Source organism: Kogia breviceps, chromosome 15 (genome assembly GCF_026419965.1).
Source record: "Kogia breviceps isolate mKogBre1 chromosome 15, mKogBre1 haplotype 1, whole genome shotgun sequence".
NCBI lineage: Eukaryota > Metazoa > Chordata > Mammalia > Artiodactyla > Physeteridae > Kogia > Kogia breviceps.
Window position 1 is genome coordinate 65796058 of NC_081324.1, and position 19912 is coordinate 65815969.

The 19912-nt window shown below is 48.8% G+C and overlaps 1 protein-coding gene across 1 annotated transcript; it reads left to right on the forward strand.

Moving 5' to 3' along the window:
• Positions 1 to 3504: 3504 nt before the first annotated feature.
• PRAME (PRAME nuclear receptor transcriptional regulator) lies at positions 3505 to 6824 on the forward strand. Its single transcript, XM_059040151.2, has 3 exons — positions 3505 to 3812; positions 4161 to 4769; positions 6248 to 6824. The coding sequence occupies exons 1-3, from the start codon at positions 3520 to 3522 to the stop codon at positions 6822 to 6824; spliced, it is 1479 nt and encodes a 492-aa protein (XP_058896134.2). The 5' UTR covers positions 3505 to 3519.
• Positions 6825 to 19912: the final 13088 nt, after the last annotated feature.

Genomic DNA, 19912 nt, shown 5'->3' on the forward strand with positions numbered 1-19912 from the left:
GAATCCAGAAAAGCAGCTGGGCTTTTCTTTACCTTCTTCTACACTTGTTATGTCAGAAGAATTGGGGAGAAATGGGTGTCCGGTCCCCCACCCTCCCCACATCGTGGCCACACCCCAGGCTCTGGGAGAGGTGGGCTGACTTGCCAAGGATGCAGAAAGAGGGGGCTGCCCCATCAGCACAGGCCAGGAGCAGGAACCCAGGGACACAGATGCATTCTAAAGACCCCAGGAAGGCCCTGGGGTCAGATGCTTCGCGATCCCAGTAGAAATTCTGTGACTGGAGATGGGAAGGGGGACAGGACACCCCCCCATCATGAGCTCAGAGGCTGCTCTGGCCTGTGCAGCATGAGAACAGGTGACCAGGACGTGGTAGAAACGTCCCCCCAGTTGACTCATGCCTGGGCCTTGGGAGTTGTCCTGGGCCAGTCCTGACACTGGGCAGGAAGGACAGGTCTTCCTGCAGATGTGCCCCTGGTCCTTCTGCCTCCGGACAAACAGGCTCTGCGTGGAGGTGGAGGTGAACAGAGGAGTGTGGATGCTGGGTTCCCATGGAAACATCCCAGGCTTGGACGTCTGCCATTTCCTGTTTCCCCGAGGTCCACGTGAAGTCAGTCATCTCTTCCTAACGCTCTGTGGGGCAGATCCATCCACACCTCTCCCCCGAGCTGGTCTTCTGGTTACTCCTTGCGTGGAGCATGGCAGTGTCCACCCCTGGCCAAGTCCCCAGCTCACTGGGCTGAAAAGGAAACTAACTGAATTTCAGCTTTTCTCTGAAGGTTATTTGATGTGCTGGATGAAAAGTGAGAGCACCACGCAGTGGCTGCTCCAGAATCAGGAACATTCTGCTTAACTTACTAATCTCAACTTCCTGCAGCTGATCAGTCAAGGTGATGGTCTGGGAGTTGAATGTCCATAGAGCACATTCCAGCTTAACCCTGTTTTAGGCAAACTGCTGATGGGGACGGTAGAAATTTGGAGAAAGCAGTCTCTGGGAAATTACCAAACCAGAGAGCATCCTTCAGAGAATGCTGCCGCCTCGCCCACAGAATAGAATTTTCGGGGCATCACAATGCAGGGGGTGGAGACGTTCCGTCAGCCTGTATTCTGAAACCTCAACAGAACCAACGTGTGAGCCAGCCCAGCAGGGGCATCGCCCCCAAACCCTTCAATACCAAACAGAGCTTCACATCCCCTGAGGAGAAGTTCAATGTTAGCATAGCAGTGCTTAATGCAGAGCAAGAGAAAAGCTGAATTTTGTTTGTGGGCCTAATGGCGCTCTCCCATCAGAATCCCTGTAAGTGAAAGCCTTAGGGGAGGGGTTGGGGGGCTTTTTGAAGCTGCTTTGCATTACTTGTTTCCTAGGATTGAGGAAATGTTAAGTTATCTGCAAACACTGGGAAGGGGCCTTTGAAGGTCATGATGAGGTTGAAGCTGCCGGACAGAGCCTGGGCTGGGGTGTGGAAGAGGACGCCTCAGCCTCAGGGCAAGTTCTCTTCTGGTTGCAGCCCTTTGCTGACACCGATATGTGTGTGTGCTTGGCCCACATTTATTTCTCTCCCTGCCTCCAAGAGTCCAAAGTGCCCACAGCCCTGACCCCCTCAGTGGCTTTCAGGCTGAATAAGGTGTGTCCCGGGTTTGGCCACCAGCACAGTTCCAGCCTCTCCCAGCCCACATGCCTACATTTCATCTTAAGCCAATTTGCATATCCTCACTTCTGGGAGGAAACACCCTTTGCCTCCAGGGACAGAGGGGGGAAGATTGAGTCTTGGGTTTGCCTTGGGTTTAAGGGATCCACCAGGTCCCCCCATAGCCACTCCTGCTGGCAATTTCTCAAGCCCATCCTGACAAAAGTCTCTGAATTCCTCCAAACAAAACACACTTTACCCGGTCTTGGGTAATTTCCTTGGTCTCATTACAAACGCCCAGCCCCTCCCTCTTCCCAGCCAGCTCCTAGTTGTAATTTTGACCTGACCTCCTTTGGGGAAGCCTCAACCCTCAAAATCTGGAGGACCCACCATCCCTCAGTGTTACCTCTGTTCCCCTGTGAACAGGCACACGTTTTGTGGTTTTAGGTTACGTATAAGTGACTGTGTGAGTCTCAGAAATTTTGTTATATTTCTTTTTCTTTTGGGGTGACACCACTAGGTCTTCACAAAGCTGTCTTAACTCAGACATTTGGGTAAATTTGATGTGGCCCAGACTCCCCCAAGGAGTATTCTTTCAGGTTGGTTTTCTTCTTTTATCTTTTGCTTTCATGAGTAGACAGAAGATCCTATCAGTTGTGTGTAACGAGAAAGTCAAATCAGCATTAGCTGGATGGATTTCCAGTAATAAGATTCCGCTTTCAATTGAAAATGGAAATTTCAGCTGGTATCTGAAAAGTGTGGCCAGAAAGGCCTATCATGGTTTCTCAGGAGCCAGAGGAGGGACTCAGAGGCCTGTGCACATTGCTCCTTGCACGACACCTGCCCTGGTGTCTGGGGCCTCGGGCCCTGACCACTGCCCCAGCCATGGTCTCCACAGAACAGACCACGCAGGCCAAGGTCCTGTAGAGAATTTTTCTTCGCCTTCTGTACACGTTTGCAGTAGCAGGCTTTGTTTTTGTGTCTACGTGAAGTTTTGCCTTAATCCCAAATGTTTTGATTTCTCTGGTTTATGCCACTCTTACAGACAGTTACAGTATTTCTTAACCAAATAGATTTCTTTATTTTTGATGTAAGACATCTAATTAGTTGGAATTTTTGGATGACATTTTACATATTTGGTTTATGACCAGTAATTATAGTTCATATCATTTATGGTTTTGTAATTTTTACTAGTTTAAAGGGGCTTTTTTGGTTTGTTTTCGTTTTAGAAATGAAAAGTTTTTTTTTAATTCCATGGAATAAAAAAAAATTCCATAGAATATTTTAAAGAGTGGAGGCTTTGTTCTAAATGTGAGCCCTTTGCTCCTCCGAACTAAATCGTAATAATAATACTCGTAGGTACATCTTGGAATCAGTTTTTTTTTTCTTAATTTCTAACTTCACATGCTGTCAAAATACTGTCATGCTGCTTTATGGTTTCTGATTTAAAGATTTTTAAATGGGGTAACTACCCAGTGTGTGGTGCTCCTCCATCTTTCCCATCAGGGTTATTTGTTGGAGTTTAGGAAGAGGCCATGTTGGGCTAAACTCCGTATTCCTGTTGTTTTCAGTCCTTGAGTGATAATCAGAAGCTTTTCTCTGGAGAGGGTGGGGTCAGCTGTCAGGCTTCTAGGTACCACCTGTCAGAGGGGCTGGGATTAAATGCAGCAGCGGGTGGATATGGGATGGGGTGAGAGGTCACCTTGTCCACTCATTGAGGCCTGGTGCCAGCAGGGCCAGAGCTGTGGCTTTGTGACCAGAGGGATGTCTTTGGCCCTGCGTTGGGTCCCCTAGAGGGTGGAGGGACAGCAGGGTCACTGGTCCTTGGCCTGAGAAGGACCCACCCTGCTCTCTGGTGTCACTCCAGGACTCATTCCGGAGCAGATTCTTTAGGATGGGCATCCAGGCCCCACCTCAACTCCTGGAACTGGCCGGCCGGAGCCTGCTGAGGGATGAGGCCTTGGCCATCACCGCTCTGGAGGAGCTGCCCGCTGAGCTCTTCCCGCCCCTGTTCTCCATGGCCTTTGCCGGGATGCGCAGCCAGGCCCTGAAGGCGATGGTGCAGGCCTGGCCCTTCCCCTGCCTCCCGCTGGGGGCCCTGATGAAGGAGCACAAGCCTCACCTGGAGACCTTCCAAGCTGCAATCGATGGCCTGGATGTCCTGCTTGCGCAGGAGGTCCGCCCCAGGTGAGGGCGACCTGGCAGGCGGATGGGGCCTGGGGATCTGAGCGAGACGCAGCTGGCGTCAGGGAGGGTGCGGGGCCGCGCGGAGGCCTTGGGGCCGTGGCTGGGCCACTCTGGGAATAGGCTTTCGGGCGTGCAGGGCTGCTTAAGGTGCAGAGGTGACAAAAGGCATGTGGGCCCACCCCCTCCTCGTGACACTTAAAATGGGGACCAGGACGGGCCCCGGAAGCTCGAGGAGCAGCTGATGTCTGGGGTGTAGCACCTTTGCCACCCTTGCCTGGGTTCTGAGCTGTGCGGTCCTGATCCCTGTGGGTCTCCGCACAGCTCAGTGTGTCTCCCGTTGTCCCGCAGGCGGTGGAAGCTGCAGGTGCTGGATTTGCGCCGGGACGCCCACCAGGACTTCTGGACTGTGTGGTCCGGCACCAGGCCTCGTGTGTGCTCGCTGTTGGAGCCTGAGGCGGCCCAGCCTGTGAGGAAGAGGCGCCGGGTGGAAGGTGCAAGGGCGTGGCCGGAGCAGACCTGGGCCCCCGTGGAGGTGCTCATAGACCTGTGCCTCAAGGAGGGCATCCCCGACGCATCCCTCAGCTACCTCCTGAAGAAGGTCAAGCAGAGAAGGGGCTCACTCCTCCTGTGCTGTCAGAAGCTGAGGGTCTTCGCCGTGCCCATGCAGAACATCAGGAAGATCCTGAAGCTGGTGCAGCTCGACTCTGTCCAGGACCTGGAGGTGAACTGCACCTGGAAGCTGGCCACCCTGGGCAGGTTCGCGCCATACCTGGGCCAGATGGTCAACCTGCGCCGGCTGCTCCTCTCCCATATCCACATGACGCCACACGCCATCCCCAGCAAGGAGAAGCACTGCGTCGGCCAGCTCACCGCCCAGTTTACCAGCCTGCAGCACCTGCAGGAGCTCTACCTGGACTCCATCTCCTTCCTTGAGGGCCACCTGGGCCACGTGCTCAGGTGAGGCGTGGCGCTGTCTCTCTGCAGACCAGGGCAGGCCTCTCTCGTTTCGTTACCCGTGGGGTGTCTGTCTGCTGTCTGCCTGCCATGGATGGTGCCAGGGTGCACGGGCCACTCAGAGGGCCACACGATGCTGCCACTCCGTCCCCTGGCATCTTGTCACATAGCCTCCCAGGTTAGGGTCAGAGGTGTGGCCTCAGTTAGATGCCTGTCAAAGGGGGCTCTTTGCTGGGAATCTGCATCGTGGGGGCTTTGGGCCAGGTGAGGGTGGCTTTGGGAATTCTTCCTGAGAGAGTGATGTCTAAACTGAGATGATGGAAAATAAGCAAGGAGGACATTAACCAGGGGAAAGCCCATCCAACATGAGGTTTCAAATCGGAAGTTCTGTGCTGAGCAGCTGGTCCACATGAGCCTGTCCCTCCCACCTATCCCACTTTCCTGTCTGTCCCAGGTTGCTTTAGGCTTCAGGTGAGGTGTGATGTGGGAAATGGGTGATTCTGGAGTTGATGGGGAGGGAGCAGGAGTGAAGAATTGTGGAGTCCATCAGGGCATTAAGCAGTTATTGCTCCTAAATAGTCTAGAGAAGAGAAACAAAAAATCAAATGAGTATCATTATTGAAGTGGCTCCAATCTCGAGTCCAAATTACAATTATTATTTGCTTCTAAGGCTTCTGATTATATAGGAATTCTTCGGTAACAAATTATTTCTTCTAGAAATTTGTTCTTCATTCTAAAAATAGAATCATAGGTTTACCTGGAACACAATGATGAAAGATGAGAGAACGCAGCCCGATTTACTTGTGTGAAAGAGTTGGATTGATTTCCTTTCTGGCAACTGCAAACTCAAAGCATTAGGAATAAACGTGTTCATGCAACAAGGACAAAAAAAAAAAAAGAGTTGTGGAAAGTGAGGGATGGTTTATGGTTGATACAGTGACCAGAGTTAGCCCCTGCTGGCTGGACCCCTCTGGACGTTGCGAGACCTTGCCTGGCTTAGCCCTTTAAGCACAGATCCCAGTACCCTCACTGGGAACGGAGAAACGGGTGATGGGGTCCAGGAGGTGGCAGGAAGGAAGCCCGAGTTGAAAGCAGTTTAGGTCATGTCTCCGAATACTGTAGTTTGCTGATCCCCTCTCTCGCTTGGGACACGGGGTCAGGCTTCCCGGTGGGCACCTGCCATTGTTACCTTACCTGTGCTCACAACACCTGGCAGGGGTACGTTGTCCCCCACTTGATGGGTGAGCACAGGGAGCACTTGAGAATTCCTTCCCTTGACCCTGTCACATGGCAGATAGGGATGGGGAAGGACCCCGCTCAACCTTGGGCTGACCTGACACCTCTCCTTTGACCGTGCAGCATCCTCCGGAAGACTGGGATCCGGTGAAATGGGCTTTTCTTCCCTTGAGGCCTGGGGCACCCCACATCCCTCTGCCCACCACCTCCACCCCCCCGGGACTGACTGCTCTGTCTCTCTCCAGGTGTCTGAAGAACCCCCTGGAGACCTTGTCGATTACCAACTGCATGATTTCGGAGTCAGACCTGATGCATCTGTCGCAGTGCCCGAGCCTCAGCCAGCTGAAGGATCTGGGCCTTAGCGGGGTCAACCTGACCAGCGTAAGCTCCGAGCCCCTCCGGGTCCTGATCGAGAAGGCCTCAGCCACCCTCCAGGACCTGGACCTGGACGAGTGTGGCATCATGGACTCCCAGTTCAGTGCCCTCCTGCCCGCCCTGAGCCACTGCTCCCAGCTCACCACCTTCAGCTTCTGCGGCAACCCCATCTCGATGGCTGTGCTGGAGAGCCTGCTGCACCACACCGTGGGGCTGAGCAAGCTGAGCCACGTGCTGTACCCCGCGCCCTTGGAGAGCTACGAGGACGTGCATGGCACCCTCCACCTGGGCCGCCTGGCACACCTGCATGCCCGGCTCAAGCAGATGCTGCAGGAGTTGGGGCAGCCCAGCGTGGTCTGGTTCAGCGCCAACCCCTGTCCGCACTGTGGCGACAGGACCTTCTACAACCCAGAGCCCATCCTGTGCCCGTGTTACATGGCCGCCTAGCCCAGCGAACAAGCCGCGTGCTTTGTCCCGGGCACACAGGCACTGCTGCTCAGACCTCAGCGCATCTCGAAGAAATATAGTTTCAGACAATTGTTCATTGTTAGCGGGAAAAGGAAAGGTGATTCAGAGCAGGCCGGGGGGATGGTGACTTGGGGGGTTGATGGGATCTTCGGGGAGATGCATCCTATAGAGTTAGAAATGTGAATCTGAATTTCTAGAGGGGGATTCAGGCTTGAGAAGTAGATGGGAGTGTTATCCCTATGTGGATGCTTATAAAGAAATGGTCAGAAATAAAGGGAACCTCAGTGTCAACCACGTGGTGTTCGCTGTGATCTGTGACCGTGATTCTCCCATTTAAACCTCAGGAATCTCTTGTTAGTCATTAAATAAGAAGTCAGCATGTGTGGGGACCAGGCACCCTAGGCTGGACGTGGTTCGGCCCCAAGAGTTCACAGCACCATTTCTCCCTCCCTTTGGTCTTGTTTCTGGATCATCTGTTACCTCCTCACTTACTTCTGTGGCTGTTCAGTCTATCGTTGCACACAAGGTGCGTCCTCAGGGCCTGGAATGTACTAAGTGTCCAATAGTGACCACCACTGGAGGGAACATTCTTCCAAGGGACCCTCGCTGCCAACTCCACCCAGGCCCTGGACTCTAGCACCCTCCACAGTGGATCCAGCAGATACAAAGCCTCCATCCCTGGCCCTGGGTGGTGCCAGGATAGGACTTCAATGTGCAAAGTCAGGCCCCGAGTCCTGGGGGGAAAATCCACCCACAGACCATCTGGAGCCTCTGGGACTCACCAGCCCATGCCTGCCTTCCCACTGCGTCCAGTCCCGTGAATTCAATTAGTTGTGTCCTGTAAGAACATCTTAATTCCTGCTAGCAAAATACTAGTAAGCTCACATAGACAAATAACATTTGTTTACTATTCGTTTCCCACATTGAAAAGAGTTCATCGTTTTGTGCAGAGGTAGGTCACACCAGGGTGAGAATGCCCTTCTTCCGGGAAACTCCCCTTCTTCCCTGTCAAGGAGGTGGTAAGCCAACTCTGAGCCAGTGAGATGTCCTGGATTCTGGGTCCCAAGACAGAACAAACCCACGCCAGGTCTTGGGAGCACTTAGGTAGAGGAGGTGAACGTCAGACTTGGTTTGGGGGTGTGGTGGGGCCATCCCGTGGGACCCCCCCAAGACAGCCCATCCAAATGAAAGGGACACGGGCTTCCCTGGGGGTGTAGTGGTTAAGAATCCGCCTACCAATGCAGGGGACACGGGTTTGAGCCCTAGTCCGGGAAGATCCAGCATGCCGCAGAGCAACTAAGCCCATGGGCCACAACTACGAGCCTGCACGCTACAACTACTGATGCCTGTGTGCCTAGAGCCCATGCCCCGAAACAAGAGAAGCCACCGCAGTGAGAAGCCCGTACACTGCAATGAAGAGCAGCCCCCGCTCGCTGCAACTAGAGAGTCCTCGCGCAGCAACAAAGATCCAACACAGCCAAAAATAAATAAATAAATTTACCAAAAAAAAAAAAAAAAAAAGGGACATGTCATACAGTGGGGTCCGCCCCGTGGCCCTGGGCTGCCTTACCTGGCTTCCCACAGCTTCCCACGCACGACCTGGGGAGAAGGCCACACACCAAGGCCGGGGCAGGGCTCATCTGTATGTCCCCTGACCCTGAGCTATCCTCCACCGCCTATCTGGTGTGGCCAGCTGTCAGCAATCCCTTATCCTGCCACACAGCCACTGGCCCTTCTCTATCTTCTTCCCCTAGCAGGCACCCTCTTTTTTTCTGCCCCACCCCTTCCAGCCCCCTACCCTAAGTCCCGTAAGGAAGAACAAGAAATGGACCGCTTGGCTTGAGGACATGCTTTGACGTTTCTGAAAGAAGAGAGAATGCAGAAATCTGTATAAGTGATGGTGTGCTGGGAAAAACGGGGTCAGGAAAAGATCTCTCTTACTTTTCCCCAGTGTGCACCCAGTCTCAACATCCACAAGAATCCCTAAGTTACAGAGCATATTTTCCGGAACGGGAACTGGCACCTCTGGTATATGAGGAAAAGTATACAGGACAAGCAGGTTCTCCACGAGGAAGAACAGAGGCAGAGATCGTGTGATCTCAGTGCCAGATTCCTCAGCCGCAAAACAGATAACAACACTGGCCTCATGATGTTGCAGTGAGGTCACCCACAGGGCTAACCTATGGAAGGCACTTGCCCCGGTCATGGATGGCCCCATATAGGACAGTGGTGATTATTAGCTGCCCGATGCAAGTAAAGGAAGAAAAACAAAAGTGAACACTGCCTCTGACTTCTCAAGCACGGTGCCCTGCACTTGGGACTTTATTTGGCCCAGAGACCATACTTGAGAAAGAAATCTTACAAGAGTCTTTGTTCAGAATTTAGATTTTGTCATCAACATGTTAAAAGAGGCATATGCTATAAATGCAGTGAGGTTCTGAAAGTTAGGTTTGGCTGGAGAGGAAGCTCATCTGTAAGGATGGAGCATGGGGAGGTAGTGACTGCTGGGGGCCCAGGGGCCTAGGGGCCGTGTGGATGGAGGCCCTGTGGGGTGGGGGGGAGCAGGGTCTCCAGCTGTTGGGAAGCAGGCAGGTAGAGTATGGCACACAGGGTGGGATGATTGGAAGTAACCATTTACCCAGGAGCAGCCCCAGATGCATGTCGGACAGGCAGGGGGGTTAGGGCATCTGAGGGATAGGATGTGAGAGGGGTGAAGCTGAATAGAAAAGAGCCAGAGAGCAATCTAACACAAGGAAATAGCCACGGGCAGAAACAAAACCAAAAGAAGGGCTGACATGGGAGTTCTCTGGCAGTCGTGATTAGGACTCGGCGCTTTCACTGCCTTGGCCTGGATTCCTTCCCTGGTCTGGGAACTAAGATCCTGCAAACTGTGCAACACGGCCAAAAAAAAAGGCCACACAAAACATTCTCTGACATAAGTCTCATACCAATGTTTTCTTAGGTCAGTCTCCCAAAGCAATAGAAATAAAAACAAAAACAAATGGGACCTAATCAAACTTATTGCATAGCAAAGCTTTTGCACAGCAAAGGAAACTGTAAACAAAATGAAAAGACAGCCTACGTCCAGACTGGGAGAAAATATTTTCAAATGATGCGAACAACAAGGGCTTAATTTCCCAAATATACAAACAGCTCCTACAATTCAATAACCAAAAACAAAAGCCAATCGAAAAATGGGCAGAAGACCTAAATAGACATTTCTCCAAAGAAGACATACAGATGGCCGATAGGTACATGAGAAGATGCTCAACATCACTAATTATTAGAGAAATGCAAATCAAAACAACAATGAGGTACTAATAAGGGGGCTTATACAACTAGGTTCTGAGAGAAATAGCCTAGACTCTGCAGCTGACACAAAGTTGGGGGGAAGTTGGAGACGCTGAGTCTGTGTCGTGGGAAACTGAACTGCAGAAATGCAATGGTGGGTGCCACGTGGACCCAAAAGTGCCAGAGTGGGGTTCGTGTGAGAAGCACAAGTGCCCGGTGGGGCCCGGGGTCCGACCTCTACATACTCCCGACACTCATGGCCCTGGTGGGCACCTGCATGGCTTTGTTCTGGTCCACAGGCTATTCAATATCTTATCTTCCTTTGAGGAGATGGACCCATATTTTCCTCACTTAACTCACTGGTGAAGACCCAGCTCCACTTGCTTCTTTCTTCCAGCTCAGTTCCCCCAGTGTTTTAGTTGAGGGGTAGAGAAGTGCTTCCACACAATCCCTTAAATGGACCAAAACGATTCAGGACAGAGATGAAATCTGACAGCCTCCTAAAACCTTTGGCATTATCTAAGTGAAGAGAGTGATCAAGGTGTCTTTTGTTATGTTAATGAATGACTTCAGGAAAGCGCCTAAGGCTGGGGGGTGGTTGTCAGTGGGGCCAATCCTGTGATTAGAGGGTTGAAACAATCAGTCCCAGCCCGCTGACCTCCAAGGAGGAGAGAGGGGCTGGAGGTTGAGTTTACCCCCCATGGCCAATGATGTGGCTACAAAATAAATGATCCCAAAAAGGTAGGGGCATAAAACAATAACTGTTTCCTGTTGCACAGTTACTGTGGCTTAGCCGGGTGTTTCTGGCTCAGAGTCACTTATGAGGGTTGACTCAAAATACTGGCTTAATCGGCTTATTCGTCTGAAGACTTGACAGACTTGACTTGTGCTGGAGAATCCTCCCCCAGGATGGCTGTCTCCCTTGGCTTTTGGCTGGAGGCCTCAGTGCCTCCCCACGTGGACTTCCCCAGAGGGCTGCCGGAGTGTTCCCATGACATGGCTGCTGGCTGGCTTCCGCCAGAGCGGGTGATTCAAGAGAGCAAGGCAGAATGTCCATGGTGATCTAATCTTGGAAATCACACACTAGCACTCCACAGTATCCTGCTGGTGCCCTGCTCCTTGTGAGAGGTCACGATACAAGGGTGTGAAGACCAGGGTGCAGGGATCACCGAGGGCCATCTTGAAGGCTGGGTTTCACAATAGTACAAAATTATTTGCAGACATTATTTTATTTAATAGTCATAATGATCCAGGGAGGTAGTTACCATTTACTTCTGTGCTCCAGAACCTGGCATCATGTCTGGCAGACCCCGGACACTTGAGACTTTATTGAAAGAGAGATGCATGTGAGGGATTAAGAGCTCAGGATCTATAGACCCATTGCCAAGGTCCAAGGCTGGGATGCAATTTATTTTGGAATCATGAGCAAGTTTCTTAACATCTCAGATGGCCAAGAGGCACATGAAAAGATGCTCAATATCACTAATTGTTAAAGAAATGCAAATCAAAACTACAATGAGGTATCACCTCACACCAGTCAGAATGGCCATCATCAAAAAAATCTGCAAACAATAAATGCTGGAGAGGGTGTGGAGAAAAGGGAACCCTCTTGCACTGTTGGTGGGAATGTAAATTAATACAGCCACTATGGAGAACAGTATGGAGGTCCTTAAAAAACTAAAAATAGAACTTCCATACGACCCAGCAATCCCACTGCTGGGCATATACCCTGAGAAAACCATAATTCAAAAAGAGTCATGTACCACAGTGTTCATTGCAGCTCTATTTACAATAGCCAGGACATGGAAGCAACCTAAGTGTCCATCAACAGATGAATGAATAAAGATGTGGTACATATATACAATGGAATATTACTCAGCCATAAAAAGAAACGAAACTGAGTTATTTGTAGTGAGGTGGATGGAACTAGAGTCTGTCATACAGAGTGAAGTAAGTCAGAAAGAGAAAAACAAATACCGTATGCTAACACATATATATGGAATCTAAAAAAAATGGTCTTGATGAACCTAGGGGCAGGACAGGAATAAAGACACAGACGTAGAGAATGGACTTTAGGACACAGGGAGGGAGAAGGGTAAGCAAGGATGAAGTGAGAAAGCAGCATTGACATATATACACTACCAAATGTAAAATAGATAGCTAGTGGGAAGCAGCTGCATAGCACAGGGAGATCAGCTGGGTGCTTTGTGACCACCTAGAGGGATGGGATAGGGAGGGTAGGAGGGAGGCTCAAGAGGGAGGGGATATGGGGCTATATGTATACATATAGCTGATTCACTTTGTTATACAGCAGAAACTAACACAACATTGTAAAGCAATTATACTCCAATAAAGATGCTAAAGAAAATCCACAAAAACCTAAACATAGAGCTACCTTATGATCCAGCAATCCCATTCTTGGGCATATATCCAGTGAAAAACATGGTTCTAAAGGATACGTGCACCCTAATGTTTATTGCAGTGCTGTTTACAATAGCCAAGACATGGAAACAACTTAAAAGTCCATCAACAGAGAAGTGGATAAAGAAGATGTAGTACATATATACAATGGAATATTACTCAGCCATTAAAAAGAATAAAATAATGCCATTTGCAGCAACATGGATGGACCTGGAGATTATCATACTAAGTGAAATAATTCAGACAGAGAAAGAAAAATATCATATGATATCCCTTATATGCAGAATCTGAAAAAAAAAAAGATACAAATGCACTTATTTACAAAACAGAAAGAGACTCACGGACTTGGAGAACGAGCTTATGGTTACCCGGGGGGAAGGAGTGAGGGGAGGGATAGATTGGGAGTTTGGAATTGACATATACGCACTGCAGTATTTAAAAGAAAATGCCTTGGGCTTCCCTGGCGGCGCGGTGGTTGAGAGTCCGCCTGCCGATTCAGGGGACGCGGGTTCGTGCCGCGGTCCGGGAAGATCCCACGTGCCTCGGAGCGGCTGGGCCCGTGAGCCACGGCCGCTGAGCCTGCGTGTCCGGAGCCTATACTCCTCAACGAGAGAGGCCACAGCGGTGAGAGGCCCGTGTACCGCAAAAAAAAAAAAAAAAAAGAAAATGCCTTTCCATTAAAAAAAATCTGTACTATAGTAATCATATTGTAATAATTAGATATAATAATAATATATACACACTTTCTCATAACTGTGTTTTTTAAAATTAATTAATTAATTTTTGGATTCATTGCGTCTTCATTGCTGCACGTGGGCTTTCTCTAGTTGCAGCTACTCTTCAATGCAGTGCACAGGCTTCTCATTGTGGTGGCTTCTCTTGTTGCGGAGCACAGGCTCTAAGCCTGCAGGCTTAGTACTTGTGGCTTGTGGGCTCTAGAGCACAGACTCAGGGGTTGTGGCGCGGCATGTGGGATCTTCCCAGACCAGGGATCGAACTGGTGTCCCCTGCAGTGGCAGGCAGATTCTTAACCAATATGCCCCCAGGGAAGTCCCATAACTTTGATTAAATGGAATAAAAGACATAGAGCTCAAGGAACAGGGCCTGGCTCATGGTCAGTGCTAAATAAACATTAATTGCTGTTATTGGTATTATTATTCCCAACAATATCTCCCACTTCCGGTGAGGTTTTCAGTGACTCAGTCATTTTTCAGGGTAAAGATAGGACGTAGTGGCATTTTAAGCCACCATTGGAAAAGGCTTGGGATATTTTCTAGTAGAAACATACAACCAGAAAACACAGATATGTCCAAAGAGCACTCTCTGACATTTATCTATAAGTTGCTTCGACCTTTGAATTTGGGGCACCCATGCCTTTGTGTTCACAAAGCATCTCATGCCTCCCTTTGTGGTCCTTCCCTCACAACCTCCACAGAAGATGCATTCTTGTTTGCTTCTGATCATTTGAAATCAAATGAGAATAATCATCCAACTCCCTGATTGATTTCTCCCCTTCCAAGTTAAAATCACTCAGTAAAATTGTTAATAAAACACAACTTAAATTTGCGGAGTATGCAAATAATATACACCATTTACATAAAAGCAGGGGAAGAGGGGTGTGTGCTTGTGGATGTGGAAAACATGCAAGGAAGGACACTTGAGAAATTCTTAACAATAATTTATTTTGGGAACAGAGACAGATACCTGTGGTCTGGGGCAAGAGTGAGACTTGCTGTTCAGTGGGTGAATGCTCTTTTGTGTGGTTAGATTTTATTGTTAACTCTGCATAATTATGATTTTTAATTGAAAAGTAGTTTCTGAGAATTCCCTGGTGGCCCAGTGGTTAGGACTTTGTGCTTCCACTGCAGGGGCCAGGGGTTCAATCCCTGGTTGGGAAACTAAGATCCTTCAAGCCACAGGGCTTGGCCAAAGAAAAAGGAGTTTCTAAGGGACAATACATATCCCTGGATCCACTATCTAACTGTGCTTTTATGCCACTAATATCCCTGCAGGTTTTATTTTGTTTTGTTTTTAAATTAATAAAAACTTGTACATGATTTTTATTCAAAGGCTGACCAAAATCCATTCTCAATTGTCCAAAAAAAAAAAAAGAGTCACATCTGATTTCAGGATTTCAGCATTAGATGTAACTTGATATTTTTCTCCTTGGCATGATTCATCTGTAATTTGGAATTTTTACCTTAATCCATGTGGTAAAGACAGAATTTCCCCCAAATCCTGGTTCTCTGCCAACCTGGCAGAGCTAAGGTTTTAACTAATTCCCCCTTGCCCATCAGAGCACTTTTCTGTGACCAAGTCCCCTTCCTTAGGGGTACCCCTTAGAGTTGGGGGCTCCCACTAAACCCTTTTTGTGGCTAGCATGGGCCACCGAAATTTTCATCTAGGAATGCCCTGGAAATTAACATCACCTTGCTTTGGGTAAGCAGGTGGTATAAGTCATCACTGACTGAATATTTTAGTGTGTCCCAGTCCCTTGCCTTTTGGTCCCTCTCTGCCACATCCTTACATTTAACTCAGAGCTGAGAGCTGAAAGCAGAAGCAGCAGGAAGCTGAAGTCTCTGCCACTGATCATGAAAGCCCTAGTCTCTTGAGACAAAGCTCTCCAAGGGAGAGCGGAAGAGGAAAAAACTTGCAGAACAATGGTAGAGCCAAGCTATCCCCTGGAGTCGGAGGAAGGGGTAGAGGCTGGCCATCTGGATTAGAGTCCTCAGGAACAGGTGTGCTTCCTGGGCCACATCGCTAAGTAGAGTCCACTTTTCACACAGCCCTGGTCTGCATGTCAGGAGGCACAGCCTGTGGTCCTGAGGGCCTGATCTCCTCCTGGGTACAAAGTTCTAAGATGGTGTGAGATGCCCAGCCCTGTTGGTAGATAATCAGGCTGACCACATATCACTCCACTATCATGACCACAAGTCCCAGGGAGCTGTCTCCACAGCACTGGGCCTGGGCTGGACTTGGCCATGGGGCTGTCCATGGAAGGAAAGTTTAGAACAGGTCATTTCCTTTTTTTTTTTTTTTTTTCCTGCCCCACCGTGCAGCATGTGGGATCTTAGTTCCCAGAAGCATGGAGTCTTAACCACTGGACCACCAGGGAAGTCCCAGAGTATTCTGTTATACAGCTGTGGTTTGTTTTTCTTCCTTTTCTTGGCCAACACAGATAGTTCCCCTCACATTCAGGATGGTATGAGAATGGGACTTGCTCTGTCCATCACAGTCTAGAGAGAGAAGTAAAAGAGTTGGGGCCAGAAAGAGAATTGAGTGGGGCCCCTAGCAGCAGTGGTCTTCAGGAAGTAATCCACAAGAGGAGCAGGCTGCTTCCTGGAAAATCAGGGTGGTTGGGCATTTGTTGATGGCCAGCAGTCACCTGGGAGCTGAGCTATCACCTGCATGCCCCCTACCTATACCTAAGGTGAGCCCTCTCTCCATGGGCTCCTGATCTAAACAGTGTGTAAGAGTGCTAGGGCAGCCACAAGAAATACCACAGACTGGGGGTGGGGGAGAGCTTAAACAACAGGAAATTATTTTCTCCCAGTTCTGGAGGCTAGAAGTCAAAGATCAAGGTGTTGGCAGGGTGGCTTCCCCTGAGGCCTCTCTCCTTGGCGTGCAGATGGAGAGAGTGTTCTTGTTGTGTCCCTGTGTTCCTCTATGTTCAAGCATCCCTGATGTCTTGTGTGTCCCAATTCCCTTTTTGCCATGCTGCGCAGCTTCTGGGATCTTAGTTCCCCAACCAGGGATTGAACCCAGGCCCTCATCAGTGAAAGCATGGAGCCCTAACCACTGGACCGCCAGGGATTTCCCCTCGCTCTTTGTATAGAGACCCATCAGATCGGATTAGGGACCACCCTAATAACCTCGTTTTAAGTTAATCACCTCTTTAAAGGTATTATCTCCAAATACAGTTACATTCTGAAGTGCTGAGGGTTAGGACTTCAACATATGAATTTTGCAGGACACAGTGAAGCCCAAAACAGGAGGTGATGGTAGGGGTGATTCACCTGGTGAATGCTGCACAGGTGCTGTCATCATCTGAAGCAGGGGATTTGTACCTCACCTGCTCCTTAGAAAGACCTGGGACCTTTACTAATACAGACTCCTTGGTCCCATTTCTGAAGATACTGATTCTGTTGGTTTGGAGTAAGATGGGCAGAATCAACCAGGACATAAGTACTTTTCAAAAGATCCCTAGTATTTACTGTTTAATATTTGGTCCTTGGCCAAGTGACCTGGGCATCACCTGGAGCTTGTGAGAAACTCAGACTCTTAAGCTCTACCCAGAACTGCTGGACCAGAATGTGCATTTTCACAAGACCGTGTAAGTGATTCCTTAGATTCACTGAGGGTTAAGAAGCACAATCCAGGTGATTCAAAAGTGCAGCCCGAACTAAATCCTGATCTCTGGGCTTTGCTTACATATCCCAGGTGGGGGGTCCTAGAATCTCTGAGGGGGAGGGGGAGGCACCCAGCTCAAACTCCAGCCTCTGATTGGTTTATTTTTTATTTTTTTAATATTCATTCATTCATTCATTTATTTACTTGGCTGTGCCGGGTCTTAGTTGCAGCATGCAGGATGTTTCTTTCTTTTTTTTTTTTTTTTTTAGTTTCGGCATGCAGGATCTAGTTGCCTGACCAGGGATCAAACCCGGGCCCCCTACATTGGGAGTGTGGAGTCTTAACCACTGGACCACCACGGAAGTCCCTGATTGGTTTGTTGAGTCACCAATAACATGCTCATCCCAAGGCAGGTGCTCAGTGTGTCAAATGAAAGAGAAATGAATTCCTGACCCTCAACCCATCCTCAGTCTCCCTTGAAGGAGTTGACTCGTGAGCATTTTAATCATAGGAGAGATCAATGTTTCCCAAAGTATTGGAGGATTTTACACTTTGGGCCACCTTTCACTTCAGAATCAAATGGGGCAAACATTGAACATTCAGATTCCCAGGCCTCTGCCCTGGTAATTTGAGTTTCCCAGGTGTGAGATGCAGCCCTGGAATCTGTATGTTTCACAATGTCCCATGTGATTCTGAGATTTGAGCAATCTTTGTAAACGTATCAACTAGTCAAAGTTTTCCTTCTTTTCCCCTAAGTTTTTGCAAACATTTTTAAGTCGACATCAAAAATGTTTTCATCATAAGTGCAAACACTGCAAAGGATATAGCTTCTGGCATACAATAAAAATAGGCCCTTATAGGCCCTTTAAGTAAATAAAACTGGTGGCGCTTTCACTGCCAAGGGCCTGGGTTCAATCCCTGGTCAGGGAACTAAGATCCTACAGGAAGCTGCGCAGCGTGGCCAAAAAAAAAAAAAAAAGGAAATAAAACTGTTAATATCATGCTTTTAAACATATCCAAAAGAATGTAAATAGCATAGGGTTTTGATACTCACCACCATCCGTTTTAAAAAGTATAAAATGAGCTCTTTCTAATGGTCAGATCATTTATACTTATTTTTCCAGCTTCAGAGAGATATAATTGACATACATGGTGTGAATTTAAGGTGTATAGCATGTTGATTTGATAAGAAAGGTTTTGTTTGTTTGTTTTGCTGCTCTGCGTGACACGTGGGACCTTAGTTCCCCAACCAGGGATCAAACACGCACCCCCTGAAGTGGAAGCGCAAGGTCTTAACCACTGGACCGCCAGGGAAGTCCCAGAAAGGTATTTTTGATGTTATATCAGGTTATGGCACTTTAGTATGCTTTCATTAGTGAACTTCTTCTTTTTTTTTTTTTTTTTTTTGGCGGTACACGGGCCTCTCACTGTTGTGGCTCACCGGCCCAGCTGCTCCGTAGCATGTGAGATCTTCCCGGACTGGGGCACGAATCCGTGTCCCATCGGCAGGTGGACTCTCAACCACTGCGCCACCAGGGAAGCCCAGTAAACTTCATTTTTGCTCTAATTCAGTGACTCTGTTGCATTAGGAGTGGAAATAGGAGTTGTTAGAAGCCCTCCCTATCCCCAAGAATCTGTATGCAGAGGGCTGTAAAGACAGTGGGAGGGAAAATTTCAGATATAATCTAGATGGTGAGGAGGGAAGAGAGAGTGAAGGAGGAGGAGGGAGGGAGGAGGGGAGAGGGAGGGAGACCAGGGTATGAGCTGTCACCCCTGGAGCTCGTTTAAGAAAGAATGAGCTCCTGCTTAGAAAAAGCTCCTGGGCTTCAGCCTGAAGACCTACAATGAGGACCCCGGGAGTCCTATGGGTGCTGAGTCTTCAAGTGCAGACCACTTGGGCGTGAGCCCTGCCCCCTGGATCCCCCAGGGACTGGAGGAGAGCAGGGTTTTGCTCTCTGCAGATGGAGAATTTTCTGGCATTGGAAAAGGACCTCTGTCCTTTCAGGTTCCTGACCTCAGCCTGGGTTCTGTTAGAATATCTGTGTGGACCACATTCCCCTGCCCCTGCTGACCCCCAATAGCTTAAAATGCAGGTAAATTAGAGATGAGGTGGTGAGCCTGTGGACGCCAGAGAGAGGAGTGGGGACTCCTGCCATTGGGACCAGGAAGGCAGCTTCTGGGCCTGGCCCTGAAGCCCCACCCACATTCTTTCCTTTCACTGGCAATTTGGATGAAAGGTTTCTAGCTGAATATCCAATCAGAATAAACTGGTTCAGGAACATGATTGGAGCCCTGTTTGGATGCTAGGGATTGGATTATAATGGGCTTTAAAAGGCATGGAATCTTCTGATTCAGCCTCACTGAGGAGAGCCAGGTAGGAGTTCCACGGACACAGGACTCAGGAAGTAGCGCTGCTGAACTTGAGAGAAATCTCTCCTGGATATGGAGACCAGGACGTTCCAGCTTCATCCTTCGCTGGGGATCAGAGTGCACTGAATCATCTGGACTTCAGGAGCTGGTGAGCTACAGAGTTTGGTATGCTCCATTTTGTTCTCTGAAGCCGAGTCTGCAAACTTTCTCTGTAAAGGGCTAGATAGTAACTAGGCATTAAGGGCCATGTGGTCTCTTGCAGTGGCTTGACTCTGCCCTAGTAGTGCAAAACAGCCTCCAGCAACAGCAAGTGATCGTGGCTGTGTTATTTGTGGACACATTTGGTATTTGAATACCATATAATTTTCACATGTCACAAAATATTCCTTTGTTTTTTCCCCCAAATAAAAAAAAGTAAAAAAATTAAATATATTCTTAAAAGTTAAAGAAAAAAAAAACCTTAAAAAATATAAAAAAATATAAAAACCATTCTTAGCTTGGTGGCTGGGCAAAAAAAAAAAAAACGGGGCAGGCCAATTTGCCAATCCCTGTTTAAACCATTTACCTATAGAATGCAGCTAGCATCCCATTAGTGACTTGTGGAGTAAATTTAGTAGGCTGGATTCAGCTTATGA

Bases quoted from the DNA above. Each gene is read 5' to 3' on its own strand.
- PRAME (XM_059040151.2), top strand. From the start codon at position 3,520: ATGGGCATCCAGGCCCCACCTCAACTCCTGGAACTGGCCGGCCGGAGC. The intron at 3,813-4,160 runs GTGAGGGCGACC...GTTGTCCCGCAG, and splicing joins GCGCAGGAGGTCCGCCCCAG to GCGGTGGAAGCTGCAGGTGC. The intron at 4,770-6,247 runs GTGAGGCGTGGC...GTCTCTCTCCAG, and splicing joins CACCTGGGCCACGTGCTCAG to GTGTCTGAAGAACCCCCTGG.